Below are 19262 nucleotides of genomic sequence, written 5' to 3'. Positions count from 1 at the left end.
GTAGAAACATAAAAATGACGAGAAATGCTTTTTCTTTTAACTTTATGACTCAATCAAGATACGTAAATACATACAATTTTTTTCTTAAAAAAAAAGGATCATACAATTATACCCCTTAAATGTTGAGAAAACAATGACTAGTGCAGGACAGAGTGGTGGGGAACGCTAAACCATACGTGGCTCAATGAAAGATTTGAAAAGTCCAACTCCACTCAGAAAATGTGTTTTGCTTTTTGTTACATACACTCGCCGGCCACTTTATTAGGTACACCTGTTCAATGGCTTATACAAACAAATAGCTTATCAGCCAATCACATGGCAAAAATCAATGCATTTAAGCATGTAGATGTGGTCAAGACAACATGCCGAAGTCAAACAGAGCATCAGAATGCTTAAAGGGGGGGTTTAAGTGACTTTGAACGTGGCATAGTTGATGGTGCACGGCAGGATGAATCCATACTTCCATGTTGTTTACGCCAAATTCTGACCCTACTATCTGAATGTCACAACTGAAATCAAGACTCATATCTTCTATCCTGTGTGGATTGTAGCCTCAGTTTCCTGTTCTTAGCTGTCAGGAGTGGCACCCGGTGGGGTCTTCTGTTGCTGTAGCCCATCTGCTTCAAAGTTGGACGTGTTGTGAGTTCAGAGATGGTATTCTGCATACCCTGGTTGTATCGAGTGGTTATTTGCGTTACTGTTGCCTTTCTATCATCTCGAACCAGTCTGCCCATTCTCCTCTGACCTTAGACATCAAACAGGCATTTTGGTCCACACAAATGCCGTTCACTGGATAGCCCTTCTGGCACCATCAACATTGCCATGTTCAAAGTCACTTAAAACCCCTTTCTTCCCCATTCTGTTGCTCGGTTTTAACTTCAATAACTTGTCCTGTCCAGGTCTAAATGCATTGAGTTTCTGCCATGTGATTGGCTGATTAGTTATATGTCTTAAGAAGAAATTGAACTGCTATACCTAATAAAGTGGCTGACGAGTGTATATTGGATGTTTGAGTATCCCTGTGCAGAACCATGTTTGACACCAGAAGGAAGTTTTGAACTAAGAAAGTTTTAGTCTAAGTTGTGTACCATCCTTTTTCCAATTACATGAGTATGATATGTACACTCGAAACCTCTGGTGCAGTTTACCTGAAAATGTACTTTGTATTGCTCTTGGATTCAGCATTTTAACTTTTGAAAAGAAAACAAATGTGCATATTTATATATTCTTCCACTTTATTGTGGAAAAATCATATCAAAATATTTAGATATGCCTGGAGTGGATGTTTAAACTCTCCTATCAGGTTTGAAAATTGCTAAAACCTTTCCTGTTTTTTTTTATTACTCTTGGAAGTGGTCCAATGCGGATCCTAATTTCAAAGTTCAAATATTATCCCAGGTGTCATTACTTCTTTAAAACATTTGGTAAACGGGGTTTCTTGATTTCAGGTTGGAACAATGACAAAGGAGGATTTAAAAAAACAGGTGGTAAAACTATATAAAACAAGAACAAACCATGCATGAGAAACAGACATAGAAACAGTCAAAAAGAAGCAGTTGTTGACCTAACCTTCACATCTGTGCAGAGTTGGAAAACAAAGACAGGACTTAATCAGCGCTTGTTTTCCACTTTTATGTTGCACATATAAGTTGTATGATGTCAGTGCTATATGTTGATCTCTGAAGCTGCAAACTCAAACACCATGTCATTTGTGTCCCGTATGATAAAGAATTCTGTCTTTTCTTTCTTTCTTGATATTGCATTTTGATCAGTGTTGCCATTGTGCTTTCTTCCTTTTTGCTATTTCCTCGCCACGTCTTTGTGATAAAGTTTCTTTGCAAATGTACTTTTAGTAGAGAAACTAATAATAGTATCATATGGAGTTGAAATAATCTATTCCCATTTTTTCATGTCAATGCTGATATGCCCTTATGTTCTGTACATTGAAGCAGTTTTTGGGTAACACTTTACAACAAGGGTACATTAATTAACTGTTAGTTAATGCTTTGTTAACGCTATTAACGGTCAGGTCATGCTTTTTAGGCATTAAGTAACTGTTATTGCTTACTTATCAAAGGTTAGTCAATGCTTGGTTACGCATTAACTATGCTTAGTTAATTAATGCTTAGTTAAGCGTGAACTAAGCATAACAATTAGTGAATGATTATTTAATGCATATTAAACATTAACTTAGCAGTTATTAATGGTTAGTTATTGCTAAGCTGATTCTTATTAAGCATTACGTAACAGTTAATGAATGTATCCTATTGTAAAGTGTTACCAGTTTTTGCTTTAAGTGGTCATTCCTACGGTTCATACCGGCCATTAAACCTTCAAATGTAAGTGATGGGGGAAACAATCGACAGCCTTTTAGATGTGTAAAATGAGGCTCCTGCAGATCGAGTTACTGATATCAAGTAGGGGTATTCCAAAGTTGGTATTTTTAGTATGAAATTCTTCTTTGTGTTTTCCCAGACAGCATCTTCCTGCTGCCGCTGTGTAGGAATAATAACACAAAGATTGAATATTGTATTAAAAAACACTGAATCTCATACAAGCTTCAAGGACAGTCATTGGAAAGCCTTTTCACACAGAGCGAAGACTGGGTTACACTAGAAGCCCATCCGGATGGAATCTGTTAAGGGCGGGTGTGAGCAGGAGGAATGATTGATTACAGTAAGCGAAACCTGTTTTAATGTTCATTTGGGGCCCCCTGTCTATCGCAAGAAAAAATATATGAACCTATCTTTTACTGTGACAGTCCATTGAGAGAGATTCGTGCACTCCCTATAGTAGTGGTTTTCATCCAGTTATACGTCATACAACATCACATCACTATGATAAAAAAAAATAATAATAAAATGAAAGACTCACATTATCCTGTCAGGAAAGAGGGTTTAGCAGAAGGACGGTGTTACAAAGAGGATACAAAGTTCAGCAGGTTATTAGAAATGGCAGTGGGAAAGTCTGGTAATTGGATACATCGGCGTAAAAAGAAATTATACACGAGTCGTCACTTGACAGGGTATACATTCAAAAGGTTTGGTTTGAAAAGAGGTATAATCTATAAAGATGAGACAGGACCTGAGAGGTCTGTGTTTAGGGACAGCCTCTCCTGCAGCAGTGAGCAGAGACAAGGAGTGTATGATACCGCAATCAGCCTTGATAACAAGCTTTTCTAATCCGCCCCACTTTCATCTCACCAAACACGTCACTGGCTGAGATAAAACAGTTCCAATTATCATGGATGACTTTGTATTCACCTTGGGCTCTTAACTTTCCATCACAAGCTCTTAGCGTATGTATGGTTGTGTGTGTGTGGTTGTGTGTGTGTGTGTGTGGTTGTGTGTGTGTGTGTGTGTGTGTGTATTAGAGGCCAAGCTTGACATAGGATGAAGGTATATAGCCCTCTTCTCCATTGGCTCTAAGGACTCTCATCCATCCATCTCCTTTATCCTCCTCCATTATACTCAACAGCTCTGCCTCTGTAATGGAAACAGTGCCCTCGCTGCTGCCTGCAAACACACACAAAGACACACACAAACACAAAGACACACACAAACACAAAGACACACACAGACACAGAGACACACACAGTAAGACGCATATCAAAGTGCTAAAATCTATTCATGAACAACTTGAGTGTGAATATTGCAACGTACCATCAAAGGTGTAAAGAGCCGTGCACTGGCCAATGGGAGTTTCAATGTCGTCAAACTCGTCTTCGAACTCAGAGTATATGTTGGGAGACTGCTCGGCCGCACCACCACTGTACATACACATATCAAAAAAAAATAATCAATCGAGACATTTTGTTTCCTCAGTGTGTTCTGCTACAATACACGCAGATTTTTTAAGAAATTGTTTAGCGCATAAAAACGTTTATGCTCTTTCTTGTTTGAGAGTTGGATGAGAAGATCGACACCGCTATCTCACATCAGTACGGTAAATAAATCTAAATCCAGGAACTGGTTAGCTTTGCTTTGCATAAAGACTTGAAACGGTGGAAACAGCTTGCTCGATTCCATCCTATCTGTCTCTAAAGCTCACTAATTCACATGGTATATGTAAATTTTTAACCCCGTACACAACCGGAAGTGTAGGAACACAATGTTTTACAGGGGGAATATGTGTTGGACTACTTCTTGGCTTGCACAGTGACTTCGAGGATTCTTTTCTCCTTGTTGTTTCCCCTAAGCTAACCCGCTACTTTCATAATAATAATGATTCATAATAGAATAAATTCATACATTTTCATAATAGTTTCATAATGACTGAACAAACATGATACAAGATTAGTGTACATTTCCTTTAAATCCAGGTCTTACCTATGTTGACTATTGTTGTTGATGGAGTTTGACGATTCCTCTCCTCCCACCGCATCTAAGAGCCACGTCTGCAATGAAACCAGCAATAGACGTTAAGACTTGCAAAAGTGAACAAGTACTGTAATCTGATCTGTCTTGCGTGTGTGTGTGTGTGTGTGTGTGTGTGTGTGTGTGTGTGTGTGACGCACTTGTACAACTATTTTTGTGAGACCAAATTTGAGTTTTAGACCTTAAATGTGAAGACATTGATGGAAATTGAGGATATATTGGCCGGTTCTCAATTTCGGACAGGCCTTTAAAGGGCTGTTTGAGGGTTAACACTAGGTTTCAAGGTTCATGTTAGAATTAGCTTTAGGTTAGTGTTAATGTTGATGTTAGGGTAAATGGCCAGGAAATGCATTATGTCAATGAATGTCCTCACAATTATAACCGTACAAGAGAGTGTGTGTGTGTGTGTGTGTGTGTGTGTGTGTGTGTGTGTGTGTGTGTGTGTGTGTGTGTGTGTGCGCATGTACTTGTGTGTATTAACCTCATATTTGGCCTGCTCCCCCCTAAGGCGGCCAATGTTTTGGGCAGTTTCTGTGATCTGAGGCTCCAGGCTGGAGGGGTCTCCCATGGTGGGTGTCTGCTCATACACACCCTTCATCTTCTCCAGTGCGTCGCTGGGGTCAGGAGGGGAGAGGAAAAGTGTCATTGTGTTTGAAAATGTGAGAACTCTTTAAGGAAGTTTCTCTCTCCTGTGCAGCTCTGCTGATAAGGACGGGAGGGGTGGGCCCATGTTATTATACAGGTTGGAGGACTTGCTGAAGGGATCTCATACTACTGCTGTATATGATATGAGTGGGGTCGGGGCACTGATAATGGGCTAATTCATAAGGTAATTCTTCCCAAGGGTGTTAGATGGGCTTAAGGTCAGACCAGTAAAGTTCCTCCAAACCAAACCAGGGAAACTATTTCTTTATGGACCTGGCTGAAACAGGAAAGGGTTCTTCCTCAAGCTATTGCACGCTATTGTCCAAAATATATCTCTTTAATTGCGAAGCAATTATTATTTCCCTTAATTGAAACTAAGGCCAAACCATGGAAAAACAGACCCAGACCAGAAGTACGTTGAGAACCTTGGCAGCTCTTGGGGCCAGCAAACATTATGACATGACTGTGGTTTGAGAAAGCCTAAGAACAATTGTAAACAGAGCTTATTGACTGAAAGTATTTGATTATTGAAAAAAACAACTGTGATACCACAAAAAAACTATTTCCATTGTAGCAACGTAACATTTAAAGTATTTATAACAAACTTGCTCAATCAGCGTCTAACTATAAGGGATGTTAGACTTTATCAGCAGACATTTTTCTGGCAAGAGTTGAAACTGCTTCGATTCTTTCTGTATGTTTGCTTGCTATAAGCACACATTCACCATCATTTAGCAAATACAAAGTTTTGTGCTGATGTTTTTCCTTTATTCAAACTGTTCAGATAAACCTTTAGGCATTTTTGCATATTTTGAGCTATTTTTTTAAATTAGAATTGCTGTGTTGCTTAAGCCTTCCTAACCTTACATAACATATCGGTATCGGCTGATATCCAAAGCCCAGATATCGGATTCGGATCATACTGAAAAATAGTGGATCTGTGCATATCTAGTATTAGGGCTAATCAAGTCTAATGGGGTATACCATGTAAGGTCCAGGTTTAAACCAATACACACACGTTTTTGTATTTTTTTGTTGTTGCCACAAACATCCATGTTTTAAGGCTTGTGATGCCCATGGGTGAGATAGTCACCTTTGGTCCTGTGCCTTCTGCAGCTCTTTACTGATCTCATCAATCTTCCCCTGCAGCCTCTTCTTCCTCTGCTCTGGAGGAAGGTGAGAGAAATCTTCTGCAGGTGGCGGCTGCAAAAACACATACACACAGACACACACACACACGCACACACACACACACACACACACACACACACAGTTTCTATGTCTGCTAATAAGACTGGTAATCCACACACTGACTGTGTGTTAGTCAAAAGGACCCAAACAGTAGAGAGCCACATAATAATTATGTGTCAAGGAAACATACCCTGTTGTCATGGTTATGAACGTAGTGATAGGAGAACAGAGACACACACAGAGAGGAGCATGACTAACATCCTGTGAGAATAACACTGCATTTCAGCTAGGTACTGTTTTGGACTGATGCATACTTTGTGAACGACTCATAGACAAAAACAAAGTAAGACTCTTTCTACTGTGATGCCATACCAATGCAAATTTAGTCCAAGAATTTCATTTATTAAAAATATTTCAAATCATTATTAAGGTAACATGATAATTATTTAGTGAAATTGACCTGATTTAGTTCATTATCAAAAGTAACACATCAGCATTGTATCACAGAATAAAGACTTGGTTTTCTGCTATTTAGTTGTGGAATGAAAGTTAACAATGTTCCTCGAATAGAAATACATATAATATATATAAGAGTAACTGCACCCAGGCATACAATCTTGCTTGCACTGACAACTAGTGGTGACTACATGCGCTTCCAAGAGAACTCATCTGTTACCACACCCAGCTGTGGTAACAGGTGAAGTTATGAGACCCGCAGTCACACCTGGGGCCTATCCGAAAAGTCCAATCTCCTAACCTATAAGCCTCCTTTCCTATGCCTTAACCCCTAAACGTCATCGGGGTTAAGGAGAGATGAAAGGTGCTTCCTATCGAACATAGGAAAGGACAGCACTGTTTCAAATGAATTCGACTCCACTTTTCCTAACCGACGTCATTGCGCGACGGCGAGTATTGCTGACGTGAGTCACTAGCGTGAAACTATACTATAGCCTATTCTCCGAAAATTGACCACAACAAGCGCTCGTTTGATCCATGCGTTCTTTTCATATTGATTTTAATCAGGTTGTCGCCAACAGAGTGAGAATCACTCCCATATATCCCAATTCACATGTGGAATAAAAAGAGGCTACACTTGTGTTGATGTTGAAATGAACTGCCCCCAGTAACTTCATTAAATGTGAAGTTGGTATTTTATTTTCTTATGGTGTAAATTATGTGCTACGAAAATAACTATTATGATGTGTGTGTGTGGGGGGGGGGGGGGGGGTATTTTGTTTTAGCCGAGTTAAATCTTCCTCTCTTCTCCTCTCTTCTGTTTTACCTCTCGTTCGTATTCGTGTAGAGTCGGTAAACTCCGGCGGTGGCCTGTTGCTTTAAATCTTGCCGCCGTAAAGGATTATGGGATACCACTATCTCCTTTCCTTTAGCATAGGTTGGTCAGGAGTAACCTATGCTAAAGGAGGGTTAAAGGATGAATCGAGGCTCCTTTCCTATGCCTTTCCTAAGCATTTGGAGAATTCGGATCACCTATCCGCCGAGTACTTCCGGTTCATCTCGATAGGAAAGGAAATTTCCTATGCAAAAAAAAGTTTTCGGATAGGCCCCCGCATTTAATGGCAAAACCAGGCCTTCAACCTTTTTACACACAAATGTCCGTGCAGCATGATCTGGTGTGGAGTTACTCTTTAAATAGCATTTCACCTCCAAAAAGAACCCAGAACCAGAACACTTACATTAAAACACCTTAAAAGTCTACCCTCTATGTAATGTGAATAAGGGTTACCATACGCTTTTCAGCATTTGACATCTAGACAGAGACAAACAGACAATCAGTATGAGATGGGTGAACAACAGACACAAAACATGGAAAATACACTTTTCCAATAACAAGCATTGTGACAGCTTTGTACGCAACACAGCTTATTCAAACAGCATCATTGAAACAAATCCATTTGGTGGTTGGGGGTCATTTACAGAACATGACAGCGGAAGGAGAAAAAGGAAACAATACAAACATTCTTTAATGTTAATCATTTAAAAGCTGGAGAACGCTTGATGTCAAAATAATGCCCGTTTACATAGCGTAGGTAGTGCATTATTAACAATGGATTTTCTTTTTTCGGACAGGTAGCGGAATTAGACCAAAAGTGATTTTGACAACAAGCATTCTCCAGAATCGCTGACTTCACCTTTAAACATGTAACTGAGACCCCTAGCAGATGTGGTCACTCACCGAGTGCTGCCTGTGTAATATCTTTAAGGTGGAAATCCTGGGTTTGACAGAGCGATTAAACTCTCTCAGACAGAGAGAGAGGGGGGAGTGCTGCTGCTTGGAGAGGGGGAGGGAGAGGGGGAGGCTGCCCGCTGGGAAGGGGGACGGGGGAGAGAAAGACGGAGTGGCAAACTGAGGAGAGAACGTGTATGGACAGGAAGCAGAGAGAGAGAAAAGCACAGTCAGAAGAAAGAAAGAGAAGAAGAAGAAGACGAAAGGAGGAGTTAAACAGATACAGTATTATTTATGTTTTGCAACACAGTGGACAAAGAGTTAAAGGGAAAGAAAGGGATGTTTTGGGGCAAGCCTGTGCAGCGGACTGGAATTACAATTGGTCCCTGAGGCAACAGGGTGGTGGGGTAAGACATGAGTGGAATGTGTGTTAAGTTTCATGTGTGTGTGTGTGTTGGTTTTTAAGCATTGTTGTGAGACCATGTGAGCGTCAATAGAAATTAAAATATCCATACAAAGCACCAGTACAGGTTTATCCACAACTAGCTGAGACATGACACCATCTCTAAGTGTATCGAGAACCATTGATGTAGTAATGGTACGAAATAAAAACATGTTGGTTATTAAAAGGATAAGTCTAAATCGATAATTATTTTTCTAACACAACAAATCCCATTAAAATGAACCGAATTGATCCTACAAACTAAGCCTGATATGACGCAATCCTCTGAGCCATACTATTCCACTGTTTTCCATGAACTATTAAAACACATTAATAGGCCACACTTTTGCACTGAGTGAAGCGTTTATTTCTTGTGATGAGCTGTTCACTGTTAATCAATCCCACATACACTGTCCTGCTCTGAAATATCAGTTATATACCAGCCAATAAGATGTGTTCAAATACAACTAATGGTGCTTCAACATTGCTTTTTAGTTTTTTTTCTCCAAAAATATTTGAGCCTCTATTTAGTGTGCTGATTTAAACACTAAAATGAAAAAATACATCATGAGAAGCACTAAGTTTAATCAGGACTATATGATACCGGTACTCAATGTTGTTTCCAGTCCCTGCTCATGTTGCCTGTATTTCAGAATAAGGGCATACTGTGTTTCAAGAAATACTAACAAAATAAAGTTAGTTAATCAAGTTAGATGGATAAGAAATGAGAGCATAATTTTAGCCTGATAGCAACTTGTTAGCCCAAATTAGTAAAGCCCCATTTTCAGGTTGTCAAATACAGGTAAAGCAGAGTTTTTTTTTAATTTTTCCTCTACCTCAAAGAGAAGCAGATCTAATGAACAAAGAGCCAATTTACCTTGTTGTGCTTCTTGCTGAAAGGCCAGAGCTTGGCGCGCACTTTGGGTGGGTTGAGGCTGGACTCGGAGGTTGCTGGTTTGATTCCCTGGGTGTAGTCTTCAAAGTCCACGTCTGCAGGTCGCTCAAAACCAGACTTGTGCTGCTCTATGAACAGTATCGAGTCCTGCAGGGAAACAAAGACACACTGATTCATATAATAGAAACAACATACACAGTATAACTGGATGTATCAGCTCGGTAACTGGGCACAAACTTTAAAAATCAAACAGCTAGCAAACAAACTTCTTTCTCATTTACATAAATTCAATAGCTGGGGGGAAAATCCATTACGACTACTTCCTTAAAAATATATGAGCTAAAACCACACCACAGACTATTATTTATAGTAATTAGTATACTTGGTGACAAAGTACGGTAGGCTTTATCAATTTTGAAAAATGTTTAGCATTTTTTTAGGTTTGTGTAATACATGTTTTGTGTATAAAACATGCACAAAAAGGGTGAGATATTAACTGCAGGTATAGGATTTTTTATATTTAGAAACATTTCAAATGCTTAAATCAAGGTTTATGTGCAGGACTATTTATTGACCCTGCATGGTGACCAAAGCTCTGTTTATACACTTCACGTTTTATACAAATTAAACAAATGAGATATAACGTGGCAATTTGGGAGCTTTAGAGGTGCGGTTGTTGCTTTTGGACAGTCAGTCTAGAAGTTTCCCTCTGCTCAGTCTCAAGCTAAGCTAGGCTAAGCTAACTGGCTACTGCTAGTAACTTTTTATTTAACAGATCCAACATTTACCTGTTTTTCATCTATTTTCATCCCTGCTGCAGAGATTCCCTCTAGACACTTAGAGATGATGGGCAGCACTTTCTTCTCCATGTCTGAAAACTGGCAGTAGCCCTCCGCCAACCGCCGAATCCTCCGCTCATCCATGTCTTGCATTTTCTGTTGGCCACAGAAAACTGTATTTTATAATTGTACACCCTGTCTGTGCTTCATTGTACATTCTTGCACAGCACTGATAATGTGTGTGTGTGTGTGTGTGTGTGTGTGTGTGTGTGTGTGTGTGTGTGTGTGTGTGTGTGTGTGTGTGTGTGTGTGTGTGTGTGTGTGTGTGTGTGTGTCTGTGCGCGTCTTTGTCTCACATTGAAGATCTGCGGTATCTCCGAGTAATAGTAGAAGTTTTGTTCCTTGTTGTATTTCTGGAGTTGTGCTGCGTAGTCGTTCCTGCACTCCTCGGCCATGTGTGTGCGGCCGTGGGCATGCAGCTTGGCCTTCAGAGCGGGAGATAGGTGGAACGGACGGAGGAGAAAGGGAGGGGGAGATTAAATGATGCGGAGAGAGGGAGAGAAATGAGGAGATGCAAAAACAAAATGCAAAGCGGGAGAAAACAAAAGGAACAGATGCGGGGAGGAAGTGGACGGTGAGAGGTACGGACAGACAAGGACAGCCCAAGGATTTGTACGTTTTCTGACCGTAAATATATATATTTTTTTTTAAACAAAAGGTGAAATAAAAATAAAAATTGGTGCTAGGTTGTAGGTGCCAACGTGTGTGTGTGTGTGTTTACCTTCTCAACGTCAAGTTTGGTGGCATTGAGGTCGCTCTCTGTCTTCTCAGCTTGTTGTGTTGCTTTTTCACCCTCTGCCCACTCCTTGGCATAGCGCTTTTTAGTCTGTGAGCATATACACACACACACATAGGGGCAGAAAAACAGACGTAACAGACACTTTAATAAAGAGCGCTTTAGTAGTATTAACAATGCATAAGTCTGGGAACTCAGTCCTACTAGAGGTACTAAATAGCAAGGGTCCTGTCCACCAAATAACCTAAGTACATTATGTTAAACTCAGTGTTAAAGGGTCAGTCAACACAAGTTACAATATATGCATTTACTCACTAGACTCTGGTGGTATCTAGTTACACAGATAGGTTTAAGTTTATTTGGCCTGGCTTTGAAATCTGCCAGGCCCAGAAAAATGGAGGTGAATTTGTCGCTCAAAGTATTAAGAAAAATTACAATACCATTTCATAAGACTGTTTGACATCTGACCTTTCCAAAAACTATCTGCATGACATGACTCCACATGAGGTAAGGGAAAATGTGTTCCTATTATTCCTCATTAGAACATATTTTTCACATAGTCCCAACTAGACGTCTGTATGTACCAACACATGACTCACGCTTTCTAGGTGTTTGAAGGTGATCTCTAAATTCTGCTGGGCCTTCTTGGCATCAGATAGGTGCTGGGGAAGGAAGGAGTTTAAGATGATCACAGTGTACCACATTAACCTGTAATTTACAAAACCTCTATAACCCTCTTCCCTCCCTTTCTCCCTCCCTCTCTCACTGTTTTGCGCTCCTGTTTTAGATCCTGCAGGTACTTGGTGAGGTCGACACAGATGCCCGTTATCATGTTTTCGGCAATGAGCTCCCGTTGGCCGGCGTAATCGTTCAGCTCGTTCAGGATCTCCTGCAACGACGCGTGGTTGCTAAATCTGTAAACAGGCAATTGGGAAAATCATCACAGCTGGAGAGACAAAGCATTTAAATAGACAAGACAAAATCATAGCTTAGCATCTGTTAGTATAGGCACAACAGCTTTACATTTCTCCACGTGTTGTAGTGGTGTGTATTGGGCTCTAATAAGTCTGTTAATGACTGTGAGTGAAAGAGATGGATAACCAATGTGTTTGTTTAAATGCAAACATAAGCATGTCTGGCTAACTATTTTACTAACAACTGCAGTAACCTGTAGTTGAAGCCTGCATTTTCAAGTACGCAACATTGTTGGGTGGGGTTACAGGTTCCTTTTAGAAGAGTACCTTTCAAACTCTCTGAGAGCTTAGATGCTTCTATATCAGAGTTTATAATTGAATTGTCCTTCCTCATTCTGAAATTATTTCCTCTTCTACAAATATAGTCTTTCATTTGAAAATGGCATAATTAAAGCATAAATTGACCCGCCGTGTTGCCTGTCCAATTGTGTGTTTTCACATTCGGCATCCAAAACATCCAAGGGTTATGTCGAAATCAATTTATTTAAAATATCTGTACTTAAATATTCAAACGAACTACCTCTTCACAGCAATACATAAACAATGCTGCTTCTCTATTTCAATATACCATGTGCATATCTAAGACCATTTTATGGGAATTTTGTTTAAAATGTGTGAAACATTAAATAGTCAGCTGGAGATGGAGTTGTTTCGAATATGGCAAGCTTGACAGGCCTGCAGCAACAGTTGACCAAGGCCGTTTGGTCTTTTTCTCTCACTTGCAATCTTGCTCTTCCTTGCTCCCTCGTTTGGCATATTTCTTTGATAGACTCCTGTGTGACAGGGTAAAAGAAGCAGTGTGACTATCTATTACAAAGACACAAACACATTTAGAGAGCCGGATTCCTGTAAATATGAATAAACATTCAGAAACAAGAAAACGAAAAACCCACCGGAGTTGTTTGGCATAGCCCTGTTCTATCTCCGTCCGCTCCTTCACAAACTTTATGTAACGCTCCACCAGGTCCAGGCCCGACTGCGTGTGCTTGTCGATGTGATCGTACTGGTCCTAAGAGAGGAGCAACAGATGTTTAGGCACCTGACACTGGAGGCATCTGATGAGAAACACCTTGAGGTTGATATGTGTCACACAGCTGATGCCATGCAGTCTAAAGGAGTATGGATAGTTACAGTGTTTAACTGGGTTATCTCTGCACCCCAGCGCTTTTACACTTGAAATGAAACAATGACCATGAAGTGAAAGTTAAGGGTGGTTGCATCAGTTTAGGACTTGCAGACATTTTTATGCACGATCCAAATTTAGAACGGACAATGCAATGTGTCATACAGAAGTAGACTCTAAAAATACTCAAACCATGGAGTTTTTGTTTCGTTTTGTTTTTTCAAGGTCGACCGATGGAGAATCCTGGACCAGCAAGGTCATTCACAGGACTTTGGTCTAAGTGATTGTTGGTTTCATCAACTAAATTACAGACTGAAAGCAGAAAAGCCCCCGAAATAAGTAAAACACTAATTAAAACATACTTGTGAATATTATATTCCATTCCATTGGTTCCATACCAATTCAGTCATTCAGTGAGAACACACCTTTAAAATACGCTACTTCAACATAAAGACACTGTTAAGAGACTAGCTGGTGAGCAAAGCGGAGCATACAGTAGGCCTATATCAGGTTGAGGTTGAGAGTCAGAAATCTATCAAAACAAGCTAAAACAGAGCAAAAGGAGAGAGAATATTAGACTGAAATTCATCAGGTGGCCAGAAACGTTTTATTTTAATTTTTTAATAAACATTTGATTTTTATTTGCTACAAAAATACAATAGAATGTTAGGTTTGAAGAAGTTCCCGACAGATTAATTAACTTTCTTGTCATATCAGCTGAACTACCATAATTATTAAAAAATTATCGATTATAGCCCCAGCGCTATACATTTATGCTGTGACCCATGGATTTTCTGACAAAACAAATCAGTGCAATGTTGTAAGCAAAAGGAACAAATATATATATATATATATATATATATATATATATATATATATATATATATATCTCATGTGAGATATATGTTTTCAAGCCCCTCTCATCCCTTGGCTATGAAAGAGTTTTTCATGACAACTTTTTTTTAAAACAATCATATTTTCACTGCCCTTTGTCTTGAATAAATTCTGCTAATGCCCATTTCTAGGAAACATCCTGAATTAATGGGATATGTGTAAATTTGACATAAATCATTTTAGCAAATATAAAAAGTGTCTCAGATTACCCCTTTCTCCCCTATTGGGAGAACGGGGTTTTTTCATAATCGATGAATGTACCAATTTTTTCCCATCCTCAATCAATTCATTGTCAGAGAAGAGCAAAGAATGCAACAGTCACAACTTCCAAGAGCCCATAGTGATGTCATAAAACATTTATTTTTTCAGATCAACTGTCCAAAACCCAAAGATTTTAAGTGAAAAGAAAACCGGGAAATATTCACATTTGTGGATCTAGAACTAGTGAATGTTTTGCCATTTTTACATTTAATGAACTACGATACTTAAACTCCGTTTATTGGACATCATTGCATTTTGCATCACATTTCATCAGGCTGTGCATCTATAAAAAAAAATGCTGGTCGCCTAAGAATAATCCTGCGCAAACACACACACACACACACACACACACACACAGTAACACAAAGAAGTACAAAAGGTGTAGTCGAGAGAATACAAGCCGACTCTCCTTTCAGCATTCCTCTCTTGCTCTGTACATGGCCTTCCAAACACACTCTCTCACTCTCAAACCTGTCTGACAGGTAACATTCGTCCTCACTGCCCCAGGCTGGCTAGTATCTACAGTACACAGTGACATGTCATAATGTAAAGGTCTCGATCAAGACAATAGTGACCCCGACACAGAACGATGCAATTACGTGCGCATATGAGCATCTGGACACACACAGTCACAGGGTGTTTCTCTGTTGTTATGTCTCTTGTGTAATACAAAGGAAGACCCCACCTTTTGATTGTCTGATTGTGTGTGTGATGGTGTGTGTGCGTATGTGTGGGTTCGGGTGCTTGTGTGTGAGCTTGTGTGTCTGTGTGCAGAGGCTGCAAGGTCTTTTGGAGCCAGAGACATAGATTTGAAGTCCTCAGAGGAGAGGGTGGAAGCTAAATGGAGATCATACATAGTAACACAGTTAGCAATGGCCTGGATAAGAGAGTGAGCCAGGGAACAGGAGGAAGGAACAGAATTAGAAAACGTCTGAGGAAGATGAAGTGAAAGAGACGTTTTTAAAGGGAAAAAGGAGATGTAATCCTCAATGTATTTAGCACTTGTGTTGCTATGCCCCATTACTTTGCTCTATAGTGCATCTGCGTGTGTTGTGTGAATGCAGGAAATGCTGATAGTGAGACGGAGAGGGTTCAGGAATGAGATAATCATTAGCTCAGTCAGTGTGAACCTCCGCCCTGTGACTGACGGTCCCAGGGGCCTCTCCAAACCCTGGAACCAGTCCGACTAGTCCCGCCCCCCTCACTGTGACGCAACACAGCAGCAACAGCGTTTCCTGGTCCAGGCTGGTCTGAGGTCGCAATTCTAGCTCACCTCAATCATAAGGAAAGCAACAAAACAACAGCAGGACTGGGCGGCAGTAAATCATCTTTGACTTTGTGTAAAGTTCTTAGTAACCACTATGTATTTTAAACAAGTGATTTAGCACCATCAAAACTCAAATGGGAACTGTATCCCTGCCCTCTTGAAACCACAACGAACATAACACATAGACAAGACACTGTAGCATCATAAACAGTATACCATAACAGTCTAAGATGAGTTTTATGGAGGCAAGTTATATGCTAAACTTTAGGTGTAGGGATGACTTTGTTTTATTGTTATACACATAGAAAGAGAGATGTGTCCTGTAGAGTTTGTTGTATTAATGTAGTTTGAAACAAATCTGATAATATTTTAGCAATGTAAGGACATTTAGTAATTTGAGGTTTGCAGTGCTATTTCTGAGAAATTGTGATTAAGAATCTTTCTTGATTATAAAGTTGTTAAGCAAGACATTGAAAAAGTCTCAGGCCTGACATGTCGGCCACATTCCATATTACCTTCCATCTTAGCGAGCTAAAGGTAGCTTTTTCAGTCTTTATAGTTAGCTACTTAACAGTTGCCAATATTTAGTAACAACTATCTGGTTTGTAATGATTACATCTCCACTAGGTCAAAACTTATTATAGTAACGACTAAATTTGAACGCAAGAAGAGATAGTTTGAATCTCACAAACTATTCATAAATCTGTACTAAGTTTGTAAAGTATGCACATTTCTTCCTAATTTCATATACACTGAACTGGACATGCCAAAGTTTCCAAAGATAAAAACAGAAAAAAAGTTTAAGTTGCTGTAAATGTGTCTAAACGTATACACAGATTTGAAGTCTCAGAGGTAAATCTTTAACTTCAAGGACAAGAACTTGAAACAAGCTGTAAAAGAAGAATTTTTCAACTTTCAATCTTCAAAGGCTAAAACTGTATGAAGTTGAACATTTCTCAGGTGACTGCTGAAATATCTGATAAGAGAAAAATGTGAGTTCTCCTCATGAGCTTCTATTGAGGAGGCCCTGCTGCTTTGATGCAATCATTGTTCCCATGACTGGTTAATGTGAAGATTATTTTCTCCATCGATAAAACAATCATTTGGTCGTCATCATCAGAAGATTCATAAAAAGTGCCAATCACAATTTCCCAAAGCCAAAGGTGACATTTGCCTGGCCACCAACTATCCTAAACCCAAAGATATTCAGTTTCCTATCAATTAAGAAAAGAAAAAGCAATGGCTCATGTATCTGAACTGATGAATCTGCTGGTCAGACGATTGTAAAATATAGCAACTGTTTTGAGAGCCGCTCAATTAATTAATTGGTTCAATCCACATAGCATTAACACAACCGCCATACCCACTCTGTGTGTAACTGTGGAATAATCACAGAGGCATGTACTTAAGACTCTGACCACAATCACAGCAGGATTTGGGAAAATAACTTTGTGTTCGCTCCTCACTGCCAGCCATTAAAAGTCTGGATATGCAGTTTGAGCCAAAACACGTACTGTAACCTACATAGCATGCACATCCTCTCTCCCACATCGGCCTGTGATCAAGTGTCCAGCTGGATCGATTGGTCTGTTAAGGATTATTCAATTGTGTGAACAGGAACCAAGAACTACTGTTTTTTTTACAATCAATGAACAGTTTATCGAGCAAAAATGCCAAACATTGTCTTGTTTGGGCCTCTCAAATGTGAGGATTTCCTGCCTTTCTGTGTCCTACAAGGTAGTAAACAGGATGTCTTTGGGTTTTGGGACTGCTGGCCAGACCAATACAAGCAATGTGAAGAAGAGACAGTGTTGTGTGTGTCATTCTTTACTACATTTCTCACATGTTACAGACCAAACGATGGACTGGTTATTGAGGAAGCTTATCAAACAGCCCTGGATCAGCAGGAGGCCACTCCACTTCTGTCCATTTCTACTTGTATCACTCACTGGGGTTGGTGTGCGAGATGAAGAGCTTGTCTGACCAGATGACTGTCACTGTGATTAGCAGCTGAGGAACACTGACCAGATGCAGTCACCAAATGAGCCTTAAGTAGGATGACAGTCTACCCAAAATGATAACAATAAAACAAATACATAAAATAAATAATCATAATTATATATAAATAAATAAATAAAAACTAAAAGCAAGGGTTCAGGTTGAAGTAGCAAAAAAAGGTGGATATGAATAAAGGTAGTGGAGTAGTTGCCTACACCTTTAGCTCACACTGTGTGTAGACAAGGTAGCTATGGGGAGTAGTAAACCTCTGTTCTTTCCCCTCTGCTTATGATAAGGTATGCAGCAGGAGTTGCGAAATCCTCTGGCTACAGCCTTTACAGATAGACGTATGCTGTTGTCTCAATTTTACTACTTAAGCCAAGTTTACCGTGGAAAAAACAAGAGCAACGTATGTGTCGACGACAACAAGGCGCAGAACAGCCTTTTCTCTCAAGGGATGTTGAAGGTATTTTTGGTTGTAGTTGTAATAACTTTCTCCCAGAGGGCTCCGCTCTCTTCTCGTTCTCCTGTGTCAGCTGTCAACTTACCCACAGATCTGTTCCCCAGTCCATGATGTCTGCACAAAAAGTTCGGATGGAGCGATCCTAAATCCTGTTGTTGAAAGAAAACAACCAGGTGTTGGTGGTGGTGAAGTGACTCTGGGAGGAGACTCCACTCGTTACAAAGATTCCATAAAGAAAACAAAAAGTTTGGAGTCTCGAAAGCGGAGATGGCGGAGGAAATGTTTGGAGGAAGTCTACGCCTTCTTCTCCTTGGCACGGTCGCGCGGCTGTCCTGTTTCTCCCAGCCAGCGAGAGGGGAGGAAAAAAAATACGTTCAGGCGCTCTTTCCTGAAACAAGTTTGGGTCCCAGAGTGAGAGAGAGAGAGAGAGATAGAGAGGGAGACAGAGAAGGGGGAGGACCCGGCTGGGAGAACCTACCTCTGTTTTATCTTAAAGAAGCAGCTCGAGGTTAATTTTCAAAGCTTATACAGACGCTCATATTGTCCGTGAACAAAACAAACGCGAATACATTTCGTTAATTACGTTTCACCTGAGGAAATAAAATAATCAAAAAAATTGACAGGTTCTGAATAAATAAAAATACATCAAAATGTTATGCACTGCTTTTAATCAATTCATATCCCGAACTCCTAAACTCGATGAATAGTAGGCTAACATTGCTGGAAAGTAGCCTAACCAACGTTTATTTGACTAAATATAGGCAACTGGTTAAAATTTTTTTAACGAATTAACTCCTTAACACCACATTACAGTTTGACTCAACATTGAGTGATAAAATAGCCTACCATTATAAACCAATTAATGAGAAACAACAACATCCACAATGTAGGCTAAATGGTATAGCCTATAATTTGGTACAGACATCATGTTCCCCATAGGATGAATCCTAACAGTGGTGGAGAGTAACTTGAT

General features: G+C 39.8%; 1 protein-coding gene across 3 annotated transcripts; it reads right to left on the bottom strand.

Annotated features, from left to right (window-relative positions):
- Nucleotides 1-25: 25 nt before the first annotated feature.
- trip10b (thyroid hormone receptor interactor 10b) lies at nucleotides 26-18686 on the bottom strand. 3 transcript variants are annotated; one of them, XM_080029782.1, is made up of 15 exons: nucleotides 18375-18686; nucleotides 13177-13292; nucleotides 13003-13056; nucleotides 12076-12223; nucleotides 11909-11971; nucleotides 11295-11399; nucleotides 10870-10998; nucleotides 10523-10669; nucleotides 9717-9881; nucleotides 7957-7980; nucleotides 6115-6224; nucleotides 4858-4990; nucleotides 4329-4396; nucleotides 3663-3769; nucleotides 26-3515 (listed from the first exon to the last, which is right to left on the bottom strand). In XM_080029782.1, exons 1-15 carry the CDS (start codon nucleotides 18396-18398, stop codon nucleotides 3370-3372), a joined length of 1539 nt encoding a protein of 512 aa, XP_079885908.1. In that variant the 5' UTR covers nucleotides 18399-18686; the 3' UTR covers nucleotides 26-3369. The 3 variants fall into 3 exon arrangements, with proteins under 3 accessions (XP_079885908.1, XP_079885909.1, XP_079885907.1); XM_080029783.1 differs by lacking the exon at nucleotides 7957-7980; XM_080029781.1 differs by lacking the exon at nucleotides 7957-7980 and having other exon boundaries at nucleotides 13003-13292.
- Between the last annotated feature and the right edge of the window lie 576 nt (nucleotides 18687-19262).

Source organism: Ammodytes marinus, assembly GCF_949987685.1.
Source record: "Ammodytes marinus genome assembly, chromosome: 6".
NCBI classification, from domain to species: domain Eukaryota; kingdom Metazoa; phylum Chordata; class Actinopteri; order Uranoscopiformes; family Ammodytidae; genus Ammodytes; species Ammodytes marinus.
The sequence above is the reverse complement of the archived record's forward strand: the minus strand, read 5'-3'. Positions and strand labels throughout refer to the sequence as shown.